This window comes from Melanotaenia boesemani, chromosome 14 (assembly GCF_017639745.1).
Source record: "Melanotaenia boesemani isolate fMelBoe1 chromosome 14, fMelBoe1.pri, whole genome shotgun sequence".
NCBI lineage: Eukaryota > Metazoa > Chordata > Actinopteri > Atheriniformes > Melanotaeniidae > Melanotaenia > Melanotaenia boesemani.
The window spans coordinates 8260949-8273907 of NC_055695.1; the positions used below are offsets into that span (position 1 = coordinate 8260949).

Here is a 12959-nt window from a genome sequence, read left to right on the forward strand (position 1 = left end):
ACTCAGTTAAGGTTCACTTTCAAATTAATAAATTACACATTTTAGTTTTAGAAGACTTCTCAACTTTATGGAAATTTTATCAGTAACTCAAACAATAAAAATTGTGGCATTGTTCTAATATTAAAAATCTTAACTGTGTAACCACAAACTCAACTTGTCCCCTGTAGTCAATTACATGAACCTAGACGTTTCCATAATAACCCAGAATGGAAAAACGTAAACACTATAGCCCTATAGATGTTTTGTTGCTGTTGTTCTTGGTTTTTCCTCACTTTATGGCTTTTTTTTTTTTTTTTTTTTTTTTTTTTTTTTGTGGGAGAAATTGTTAAATGAAACAATGAGGATAAAGAAGGAGTATTTCTGTTAGTTACAGCCTTTCAGATGTCACTAAATCTGGAACAAGGCATGAAAGAAACAGCAGAACTATATTTCAACAAGGCACAAGCCTGTTTGGTTCCTTCATAGCCAAATCGACAGAGATATACTAACGCTACATTACTAACAATAGCAAAACCATACTTACCAATTTAAAATTATTTCTGTAAGTAGTTAAGAGCGGTCCATGTAGCACTGAGGCAACATTCACAGTTTGATGATCCTTTTTCTTCTCCAGTTGGACTGCAAGGCACCCTTCACATTAGTCCTATAAAGTGAAATTACAACAAAGTACTATCCAGCCAAATTACTTCCTTTCTTTCACTATAAGTTTGATATGAAATATAAACGTTTCTCCTCTTATTTTAATCAAATTTAATATAAAAAAAACATATTTCTATCAGCCCTCATCATAAAAAGGTTTCCTCCATTAAGCATCTTAAAGTTTCTCTAATGAAAACAAAGTTAACAGCACATTGTCTAAAACTAGACCAGAAAATCAAATGTTTTAAAGTATTCAGATACTTATGTTACTCAACAAAAGAAGCCATCATTAAATTGACAGACAGCACCAAGACTCAGTCTTTCTCTTCATTTTATTCAAAGAAATGAAGTTGCTTTAATGTCAGTGTAAAAAGCTGAAATCTTCTTTCACATAATGCTTATTCACATTTGAATTTCTGACTGGGACTCAGGTTAACTTGTCTCTTTTTGTTGTTGTTGTTGTTGTTTTTCTTTACTGAAATAAATTTTTATGAACAAAAGAAATAAGGATTTTTGAGGGGCTAAAAGAAAACTACCTCACCAGGTAGCACAATTACTGATTTGAAGCGAAGGCCGTCGTAAGTGGGCCTTGCAGCTCCTAAACGTGGATCGTCACACAGCATTGAGCACGGATGCAGATTTTCACAGATGTATAAATACATAGGTTTAAAATGTCCACGTTGGGTTGAAGTGTGAAACATTTGATTTTGTATTTACAGAGTCCTTGAGCTATGTAAAATGCAAAAAGCACCATGTTGCTCCAATAGACAGGGTCTCGTTTGGCAGAAGATCAAAATGCCCCTTTCCTTGGAAAGGAATGGGAGGTCCCGTCATGTGGACGACATGAGGGTGAGTCAGATGCAGTTTAATCAGCGCAGCATGGTGTCCTACTCGGCTTTCTTGGCTTTCCTCTTGCGAGCACCTTCGCTCAACTCCTCCTTGGTTTTGAGAGGTGAGATGGGGGCAGCAGCAGGGGCAGTGTGATGGTGGTCCTCCTCACCACCACCCAGAGGAGAGCCGAAGAGGATATGGCATACCCAGGACTCAATGAGTGCGAAGGGGGAGCCGTGAGAGTGTCTGGCGGTCATCAACACCTAAAGCGAAAGAGATATGCTGTTGGTGCAAGGTACAACTCATTGACTTTTGCATTATAATAAGTTTAAACCAGTGCTTTTCAACGTGGGGGTTGCCAGAAAATTAGAAGGAAGCTAAAAAAAAATAAAAATAAAAAAATAAAGTTCAGCAGCAAGTTTGGCATGATGACATCATAATCTGTGTAGACTTGGCTGTTATCGGGCCGCTGTGCTCCTCAAGCTAGCTTGTAGCTAGCTAGCACAAAATGGACTGGCTTTTGACAACAAATAGACCGAAACAGCAGACCAACAGCCCCGCCGTGGAGGATTCTGCTGCAAAAAAACCTAAGAACTCATGGCCAACTAAAATCCTAAAATATGATGCAGCATACATTAGACGGCTTTACAACCATACAGTAAAAATGCCATGATTGCCCGAAATACATCCTCTGTCTGGAGACTCTAGTGTCCCACTAGTGTAATCTCTGTCTGTCACTCCCAGACACAGACACGCACACTTGTATGTGCACACAAATGCACACACAACCTGTATGTGTTTGAAGACATGGGAAAATGGAAATATTCAACTTCAGCTTCAATGTTCATCTTCAATTACTAATGCATGACCACAACGTTTTTACAGAAACTGCTCATTTCTGTGCTGCTTTCTAAAGATATTTGACCCTGACTGTTTTTTAACTAAACCTTTAATTTACTCTAACTCAGTGTTTATTCTCCTTGAAGTGACTCATGACCTGGGTCGTAGCAGGAGTGATAAATAACTTCATCCTGTCCCATGCAGTACAATGCACAATGAGGATTTTACCTTGCTTGTGGCCATAAAGAGGGTGAAGATGAGGATGAGGGTGCCCTTGGACACTGGCAGCCAGTGAGCCTCCTGCAGGGTGAAGAGGATGGCGCCGTACAAGCTGGCTTTGGTCGGGCTGTAGAGACCAAAAAGAGACTGTCAGTAAGACATACAACATGCTGCCATATTTTTTATTATATTCTTACTTTAGTTGGTTGTTTGACTAAAGATTTGGCATATTTAAACAAAAACAAACATTTGCTCTGCCTTCTAAAATCATCTGTGTAAAACTGGGAAAGAGATCATTCTTAATGATTGAGTTTTCATCTGATATTGACAGTGTGCATCTACTATGTGGTAAGATTTATATGTCATTTTAGATACTGGCACTGGGAGGCAGTAAAGTCAAAGTGCCAGATTCTACACGCAAGTGGCTCCAACAAACCTGTCTCATGCTTGTGTTCTATGTTGAATGCCCATTTATCATAATCACATTTAGACCTTATGAAAAGCACACCATGTGAAATTAATACAGCCTTGAGGACGTAGTGATGAGTATATTTTTTTCTCACACACTTACAATGACATGTTGAGGATCTCGTTGGTCTCGGGCCTCCACACACCTCGCAGCAGCTGCTCAAAATTGGAAACAAGAGCCACTCCAGATCCTGAAGGGATAAAAATAGACAATGAAGAAAAAAATGAGGACAAAAGAAAAGGCTGTTTTGTTTCATCCCTTTTATCTGGCTTCAGCTTCTCAGTGTTTTCAGGCTGAACGCCTGCAGGGCCTCCCTATTACAGCCAGGACTGTAGGAGACTAGATGAGGAAAAAGCCTTTAGCACATTATTTAGCACCATGTCTGTCCAAGAAAACTGTTCAATACTGAGGAAGTTGAAGAAAAGTGTCCTTTAGTATTTTTTAGTATTTGTGCTGCCTTACATCAACTGACATGACTCATCTAACAGATTTCACTCCATGCAAAGTTGATACAACTAGCAGTTACAACTTTTTACTGCTGGTGGAGCTTTTCTTTAGTTTTCCTGTCATATATGTAAATATAGCAAAGCAGGCTAACGTGATACCTCTCATTTATGTATGATTAATGCAAAGATCAGTAGGGTTTGAGAGCACATATAGCACATACTTTAGATTGTCTGCGAAAACAATGAATTCTTAGCTTTCTACTTCCAAGTGTTTTTTTAAATCAAATTAGTGCAGACCATATGAGGCCAAAGGGTGTTAATCCAGTGCACATGTGCATCTCATTCATGTTTAAATCTGGCTGCTTTGCTGATGGTGTTGCACTTCGTCACTTAATGCAGCTGTCAGCAGAGAAATTCATAGCAAGCAAAGACTGCAGATCCACTAAGAAACACTAGAGACTGCCTGCAAGTAAAGTACGAAGGGTTTGTACAAACAGAAGCCAGATTTGCCTCTTACTTCCTTTACAACCTCTTTGATACAAGCAGCAACTGAAACTGTGAGAGGCTATAATTATTATAAAATCACAGCTGACACCAATTTTCAAATGTTTCCAAAGGTGGCACATTCACATGACTAAAATTAATCCTGATTTGTGACTGAAAGGTCACCCAACCACAGTAATTCCAGCTTTCAAGATTCTTGTGTTGCCTGTTTGTCAAACATGTAATCTTGCAGTTATTAGTGCAGATATTTTCTCCTCGTAGCAGGATAAGATGAGTGGTTGATAGACTCTCCTTCAGTAAGTGCAGCAATGACAGACATTAATTCATTATCTCAACAATACAAGCTTTGTTCCAGTCTGAGATCATCAGAAAATTTAATTGAGACCTCTCTAACTGCGTTTGAAAAATCATGTCAAGCATGGCCATTCTGAACTTGTACTACTGAAAGGTTCTCCAAAAGGTTCATTCATGGAGCTAAAAGTGGTTTTATTCAGGCCTCACAGTTGTGGAGCTTTTACTGACTAATCTTGGAAAAAATTTTTAAACTACCCTGCAGCTTTAATAAAGTTAAAATCAATTAAAGTGCTCCAAATATGAATCACAATGTCACTAAGCTGAAGAGCTTTATAACTCGTGTTTGGGGGTTTTGCTGTTTTTAAGCATAATAAACCTGTTTTTAATATGTCATTGTGTAATAAAGTAATTATTACACAGCACCAACCTTTGACGTATCCAACAATCACCATGATGAAGAAGCCATGGTGGTATGCATGGTGGGCATGGTGAACACCTGCGGCAATCTTACGAGTGCGGACGACCTCCTTTAGAGCGACCAACACCAGTTTGACAGGCAGGAAAGCCACACATTTGTAGAAAAGGTTCAGCGGGCAGTAAAAGAGGAGATACCTGTTCGTGTTTGACATTGATGCAGAGAAATGGTGAGGTAAGACATATCAGAGTGGAGGAAGGTCTGTTTGTAACATAATATGTGATCATGCACATCCTAATGAATTTTTAAGGGCCGCTAGTGGACACTGCAGCTGAGATTTCTGCTGCATTTCAGATGCAAAAGTAAACATTTATGAACTGATAAGAAGGACTTTAAAAGCACATTGATCCACATGTGAGCAAAACAGAGTCCCTGTGGCACACAAGCAGACTCGTTCTCGGTATTTTCTCACCAGACGGCTGTAGCCAGCAGGATGTGGCTGTTGTGTTGGAAATAGTCGATGGGGCTGCTTCCAAGCATGATGTCTGCCAGGATGTAACTACCAAAGCAATAGAGCATGGCGCAGAGCCAGGAGGCCACGGGGCTCCTGCGAGAAACCTCCACCGAACCTGGAACACAGCAGATGAGCTGTCAGTGACATAAAAACAAACAAAACGCAGCACCGGACAACAGAAGCTGTTATAACTTAACAGCTTTAATATCATTCACAAACTTAAGTAGAGGTTTATCTAAATGGAAATTCACTAAATTATTTTCTAAATAATTTATTCTGCACTTGACAGAAATAATAGACATAAACCCATATACTCATCCTGTAATAATGTGGGGTTGCTGTATTTCAGAACTGTTACCTAAAGCATTGTCTCTCTTTGTGTAATTTCTATGCATAAAATATCAGTTATACTTAATCCCTGATAAAAAAAATAAATAAAAAAATAAATAAAAAAACATTAAATTACAGCTGTCTTAAAAAGAATTTCCTAAATCCTTCAAATTTTACTCTAATTACAGCAGTAGCAGCTTTTCTTCTCAGACAAATACAAAACACTGTGGTTATATTTGATTTTCATGACAATTACAAATGTTTGATTGAGAGCTTTGCCAGAAAAGTGGATTTCTAAAACTTCTTCTCAGCTTTTTAAGACCAAACTGTTACTGGCAACATTGAAGACTTATTATCAGCCAATCCCGTGTGTGTCTGTGAGCTGTATCTTCAACTCCACCCAGTCAAACACTTCAGGTCACACCCTGATAGTATGCATATTATTTTATCAAAAACCTTTTAAAAACTTCACTTAAGAGGATTCTGCAGAAGATACAGCTCTCTGCTATTTATAAACAGTGTGTTTTATATCAGATAAATCTTCTTTTTAAGTGTATTATGTAATAAACCCAGGTGACTGACTGACAATGTGTCAGACATAAAATGTAACAGGGATCCATTAGAATTGCACAAACCTTTTATGAGAGTCAGACAAAAATGCCGAGGTTCATGCTGTGCTAACTACAACACAAAGATGGTAGCTCAGAGATTTGAGCATTTTTGCAGAATCACAGTACAACATGCAAAGAAAAAGATAAGTAAAAAAGTAAATGATCTGCAGTCAAAGTCTTTTCTTATTAGAGTTCAGAAATGTTGCCACTAGAGAGATTCAGGGGTATTCACAATGCAATATGACTCCTCTCAGGTTTGTGCAAATTAAATAATGTGCATGTTGTTGGTTCTTTAATTCAGCTGGAAATTGAGGTTTAGTGGTTAATCACATGCTTTGTATAAAAGTACAAAGCATGAACAGAAAGACTTGGGTAAAGTATTTCAAATCTGTAAATTGTGAGGGGAAAGGGTACTTTGTTCTGCTGCTGCTCTGAAGAGAAAACTCAGTATTGCAATTTTCACTCCCGTTGTTCCTATAATGTGTTTGTTATACATGGATTATGAAACTTCAGACACTTGGGTGAAGACAGATGAAAAAGGTCGCCCTCTTGTCCTATAGAAAGAAAGTTAAAACCCAGAAACCATGTTAATTTGTTCTACTCTTAATAATTTAGCTTATTTTTTTAACAACTATGTGCCTTTTTTTTAGATAAATAACATCTGGTCAAATACTGTGAAGCATTTTGTGCCCTAGATGGCTTATTTTGGGTCCAATTTTGGTTGTTTTGAGTCATATTTATTCCATTATGATTATTTTGTCTCATTATATGGCTCACTTTGGTTGACTTTTGTCTGGAAGACGTCATTTTTTAATTTCCTCTTTATTATTTGCACTCAGGATGTTTGGCTTCCCTTAATTTTTATTTTGAGCATGGTTTTATATTAAATCTGTATAAACATAAACCATGATGAAGACATGGCATGTAAATGTTGAATGATAATATTCCAAATTTGATCTTATAACAAAGACTGCATACATATACGATGTGGATAAGGAGTTAGTGTTACAAGATTGTTACAGAGCTACAGTAGATCAAGACGTGCACACAAACCTTTGACAACAGGTGGGTGAGGGTGTCGTGGTGCAACTGGCGCTCAGTGTGGGAGCAATCTGATCCTGAGAAATGTCACCCTGCCTATAAATACATTCTGCTAACGTGCTCCTCCTGCCTTGCAACTGTTAGGCCTACCATGACCTCTGACCCCACACTTGCCTCTCCTGTCTCCAACTTGAGGATTCATTCATAAGCTCTTGGAGCATATGTTGTCAACTAGAAGTCTCTGACTCTGACACATGCACGAAGGAGGAAATTATAAGTGATCTGATAAATGTTGTCAGCACAAATCATTTGACTGTCAAATTTCAGGAACGAAAATAAGGTAAAGTTCCAGTCATGAAGGCAGCCACATGCTACAGCCAACCTGAGCTCAAAGGAAAGGAGGCTAACTTTAAAACACTCAAGAGTAACTTATAGACAAGCCTTATCTCAAGTTTGAGTTTATGTGGAACATGAACAGGGTGACTTGCACCAGCACTGAGCTGTATCAACTTTTTAACACACTTCAAACTTTCTGACCCTAAAAAATTCCATCCATGTGTTCACTCAACTACAAATGTGTCTGTTAATATGAATAATTTCCTTCATTTAACTTTGCTGAAGTAAAAGTGGACAGTTCACAGGGAAATAAAACAACTCAAATTGATTACATAAGATGAGGGGAACTGCTTATGCTTCTAGTTCCTGTGTTACAAACAATGTAACTCAACTTCTGACAATAGAAAATAATGTATATTAGATGAACATTGGCATCTTCAACTCAGCAACAACCAGCTCACTTTTTCAAAACATCTTATATATAGATTTAAAAAGAAAAAAAAAGAAAACTTTGACTGACTCGAGACACATCACAAAAGGCAATTCAAATTATTATATGTCTCTCAAAAGTGGTACTCTCAAAATGTGACACTGTAGCCTATATTAAATGAAGGAAATGTTTGCTAAGAACTTATTTAAACCTTTTTTCATTGACTAATTTTAACTTTAATATTAATCATCATCATAACCCTCTAACACGCTACTGCAGATAAATAATCAGATCAGAGAATATTCAATAACTCTCCCCAGATAGCTGGTCTAAAACAAGTTCTGAAAAAGACAAATGATTATATATTTGGGGGGGGAAACTATTTGCTGCAAAGTGACTGGAGCACCAAGACTGAGGAAAATGTGGGCAATGATCAATTAACATCACATTTTGGTTCTATCCTTAAAATACATGCAAATGAATTTAGCTCAAACTGTTTCAAAAAGACACAACAGACATCTCAGCCTCCTTTTAGAACATAATTCATTTGAGATGTGCTTGGTAATGTCTCCAATTAAGTTTTACATTGAATAAAAGTAAGCAACCAGTGCCCATTCTCATGAAGGTGGACTTTGGTTTCTAGTTGAGGAAACAGGTTCTTGGACAAAATACATGGATATTAAGGTCATAAAAGCTGCAATACTTAATTTCAGCTCTAATGTTCAGTATAACTAATCCAACTAACTGGGGCCTAAAAGAAGTGCAGCAGAGGGGCTTTGGAGGCACACTGACTGGTCTATTTCAGGCTCTTCTATTTATTGCTGCTATGCACAGACCTCTCAGGTTTCATCCTCCTTCAGGCTCTGTTGCTCAAAGGGGTTAAATCTTAGAAACTATCAACCTAAATCTGAGAGGTTTAATCTCCTCAAGTGGTTTCCAACAATAACTGGACATGTAAAAGAGGTCAGACTTCAGCTGCAACACACATAATACCTCACAGAAAGTGAGCAGAGCTACAGAGCTGATGTTAAGAGTTTATGTAACAGGTCGTGCTTTATAAGGATATAGAGATAAATTCAAATTCACGTCCTTGAAGAACAGTCTTGGCAATGTAAGAACTCCTTATCTCACAAAAATGACTTTAAACGATTAAATTCAATCACCAGTTACTGATTTTTTTATATGTTAATCATTATTTCAAAGTATTAATGAATTTAAACTTAAGTTACTAGTCTTCAAATATATTAGTTTAGATAGATCCTACTTTTTGTGACCATCTACGTTCAGTTCAGACGTCTCTGCTTAATGTGGCGCATGAACTCTACGCAAAGCAGAGACTGCGTGAATTCAGATTATATTAATCAAAGGATAACACGAACATATGGCTAATTTAAAAGCCAAATTGATTAAGAGCAAACAGAAAAGTGTCAAACATACTCACCTGGCTCATATTTGAGGTAGAGGATGGACACGATGTAATAAGCAAGATCAAACACGGGAAACATTCCCATTTTGGAGAAAGCCTGGGCAAAATCGCCCAAATTAAGAACTCCCAGCACGTTATCCATGTTGGCTTTTGGATGAGCAGAATCCCTGGGTTTTTCTTTTTATTCCAACTGCGCAGTCTGGATCAGAGGCCCCCCCAACCCGATGTCCACCGACTCTCAAGCCCCCCGGTCTTAACAGTGAAAGCCTGTGACACTCAAGCCCTCCTATTAATAACACTCATGTCCACAGTCTCAGCAGCAGCAGCATCATCATCCTCATCTGCGCTCCGTGCCAGCTGTTCCGCGTTTCAGACGACAGGTTTAGCTGTTTGAATATCGTACTGGAAAACAAAAGGCTTGTCCTTCTGTCTTTATCATAAGTGGGCCACAAGGCATTGCTAGAGGTTTAATGAAACTATGAGACGTAATAAATTTCCAAACACGTGTCACCGCTTAATACAGACAAAGATTAATTCACCAGTTCATAAAAACATGCCATAATCCGGATCATATATCCGGCTTCGAGGCTGCATTCTGCCAGATGATCGTCTCCGATCCCAACGTTTGGTGTTTTGTCGATGATACAGAAAATGTTGAAATGGAAGCTGTAGTGACAATTAGACCTCTTAGATAAACAGAAAGCAAATATATGTATTATTAGAATGCAATCAATTATTTTGTTCTGTTTTTGCATATTTTGTATTTTGTACATACCCAGAACTGTGCTGCTTTCTGACACCAACAGGGGGCGCCAAATTAAAACCAATTAAAGGCTGTTCCTAAAATAGCAAGAATCTTATGGTATTTATTTTTATTGCATTTGACTGCTGAAACTAATTGAGGTGCATAAATAAAATTTTAAAAAGAAACTCTAGATTTTACTGTCAGGGATTCGTTCATTCATTATGGATATTATGGCTTTTCTGAACTGTTACAGGGGAAGGCTGTTTATATATATATATATATATATATATATATATATATATATATATATATATATATATATATATAATAATTAAACCATAATCTCGAGTAGCCTAAACAAAATAGTAAATAAGTAAATAAGCACTGCTGCTCTTGGCTTCTATATATTTGATAATGAACATTTTGAATTACAATCCTGGCTTACTATTCGGTAATTTACGTTCTTCTTGTAATGACACGGTATTTTCCGCCATAAATTTTCTCTGCCATTTCCAGGGGAGAAACCAGATTCAGGTTCAGTTTTTGACACTCAAATTAGTGGTCGTGTGCTTCTAAATCTTTTGCCATTTAGAGCAAGTCCACACGGTGTCGGTGGACACACAGTGGATTTTTTTTTTTTTTTTTTTTTTTTTTTTAGCATAATGAAATGTTATTGGTCACATTTCTGATTGCGTCAGGAACACGGAAGTAGAGTGTCCCTGTGATGTGACGTGAACAAGATGATCGCGGATCTGTTAATATTCGGGTGATTTATTCATTTTATAGCCCATTTTACATCGCAAAGCGTTTTGTGTGAATTATGTGTTTTTGGTTGTGTTGTTGTGAATTGTTTTTGTAAGAAGATTGCGGCGAATGACACAAAATGCTAACTAGCTCTGCGCTTATGCCAGCTCAGCAGCTAATAACGTTAGCTTATCAGGTGAATAATATTAACTGTCACAATATCTCTGTCCTTTAGGACTTTACTGGTGAATGCAGGGGCGGTGCTGAATTTTAAGCTGTGAGTATGAAAGTTAGCTACTTTCTAAACGTTTCATGCATGTACATGTAAAGTTTTGAAGCTCTATAAACTGATTGAGGAAAACTGGATGTTTTGCAGAAAGAGGAAGGAGACGCAGGGATTTGGAGATGATTCCGGAGCTCCAACAACAGGTGTGTTGAGTTGCGTGTTGTATAGAGTGATGTACAAAACACATTAATTGATTCGTTTAAAATAAATCATAAAATGTTTGACAAGTAGCTATTGCTAAAACTTGGCTCTAAAATGACTAACCTTTCCAGCAGACACATTGAAGATGGCTACATGAAGCTTCTTGAAGCTATGACGTTTTGCAGCAAGTTGTGTAGCGAAAATTGTTATTTCTCAGGACTTTAAATCATTTTTGATAAATAATGCAAGATACACACATATCAGCTCAAACATTAAATCGTTCATAAGTGCAGTAAGAAACACTTTTCGTCTTGTTACACTTACAGTGTTTTGCTGGAAAAAACCTTCATCTTGGCGCTTATAAGGATGTTACCCACTTGCCACCTACCTAAACGTTTTTGTGGACCAGTAACAATTCCACATGTCCATAACTCATCCCCTACAGTAGCAGCCTCCCCCAACAGGAAATCTCTAGGCCCTGCAAAAACTATCCAGGAAGGTCTTGAAGAACAGGACATAGAGTCTGAGCCTCACCTGGCTTCCAGTTTTCTCAAATACATGTCTAGTAAGATCAGATTGCATCAGTGGGAAGAAAGCCCAAAGCAGAGACACCACCAGGCCCACTGGCTCCAAAGATCTACTAACACTCCAATACCAAATACCCTCTAACACCTCTTTGTCCATGTTCTAAATGGTCAAGATTGGCAAACTGAGAGATTCTTGATAAGGCAGATGATTTCATTTAATCCTAATTTTTATATTTAAGCTGTATTTTAGCAGTGTCTGTAACTATTGCAGAAGGTAATGCTCTGAATACTTTCTCTCCTGCTGTTTTTTAGGTGACAATATCAGAGAATTCCTGCTTAGTTTGCGATACTTTCGGATCTTCATCGCTCTGTGGAATATCTTCATCATGTTCTGCATGATCTTGTAAGTAGCCCTTGGTTTGTCCATTTTATTGGTTTGTACAATTTTGTTTTATTTTATTAAACATTTGAATGTCTTCTTTCTTTCTAGACTGTTTGGATCATGATCAAATTGTGCGATGAGTGGACCTCCACTTGGATGTTCACTTTTCAAGCTACAAACTTCTCTGATTAGACTTTTCTGCTATTCTGGTCATTTTAACTGCAGCTATGCTCCATTTTGTATATATGAAAATAATAACTTTTTTCAGGCTGTCAGGACATAATGAGTCATTGCATCTTTACCCTCTTAATTTCAGCTGTCCCATCTTTGTTTTCCTGGGCTTTGTTACAGAGCATGAGCTGTCTTGGGTTTGCCACATATAAACGTGGTTATTCTACCAATATTAGAAACATCCTTTATTTTTCCTTTTGCCTGCATATCAGTCGCTTCAGCTGGATTAAATACTGACACCACATCAATGTTTGTCCCTTCAGAATTTCTGCATCGCTAACATAAATGAAACATTTTAGAAACGTCTTGTTTTATTCATCAGTTCCTGTATGTGTTCTGTGCTGCCTCTTAAATTAAAATTTCCTTTATTGTGGGACATATGTACTGTAAGTTGATATAAATGCACTCTATTGTAAATGTGTTCTTATTCATAATAAAATGATCATTTTTTTCTTATGTAATGTATGTTAATGGACTGTTGATTGGGAGGACACACAAATCCAAATATTGTACTTTAAAGGACTTACAGGTTATGCATCAAAATTCATTCCAGCCACA

General features: G+C 37.5%; 2 protein-coding genes across 2 annotated transcripts; one reads left to right on the plus strand and one right to left on the minus strand.

Annotated features, from left to right (window-relative positions):
• Positions 1-953: 953 nt before the first annotated feature.
• Positions 954-9998, minus strand: tmem38a (transmembrane protein 38A). Its single transcript, XM_042005225.1, has 6 exons — positions 9361-9998; positions 5130-5286; positions 4670-4854; positions 3101-3188; positions 2539-2656; positions 954-1733 (listed from the first exon to the last, which is right to left on the minus strand). Exons 1-6 carry the CDS (start codon positions 9485-9487, stop codon positions 1527-1529), a joined length of 882 nt encoding a protein of 293 aa, XP_041861159.1. The 5' UTR covers positions 9488-9998; the 3' UTR covers positions 954-1526.
• A 775-nt stretch (positions 9999-10773) lies between these two features.
• On the plus strand, positions 10774-12857 carry smim7 (small integral membrane protein 7). The gene is made up of 5 exons (XM_042005234.1): positions 10774-10856; positions 11070-11111; positions 11211-11263; positions 12101-12191; positions 12279-12857. Exons 1-5 carry the CDS (start codon positions 10831-10833, stop codon positions 12292-12294), a joined length of 228 nt encoding a protein of 75 aa, XP_041861168.1. The 5' UTR covers positions 10774-10830; the 3' UTR covers positions 12295-12857.
• The last annotated feature ends 102 nt before the right edge of the window (positions 12858-12959 follow it).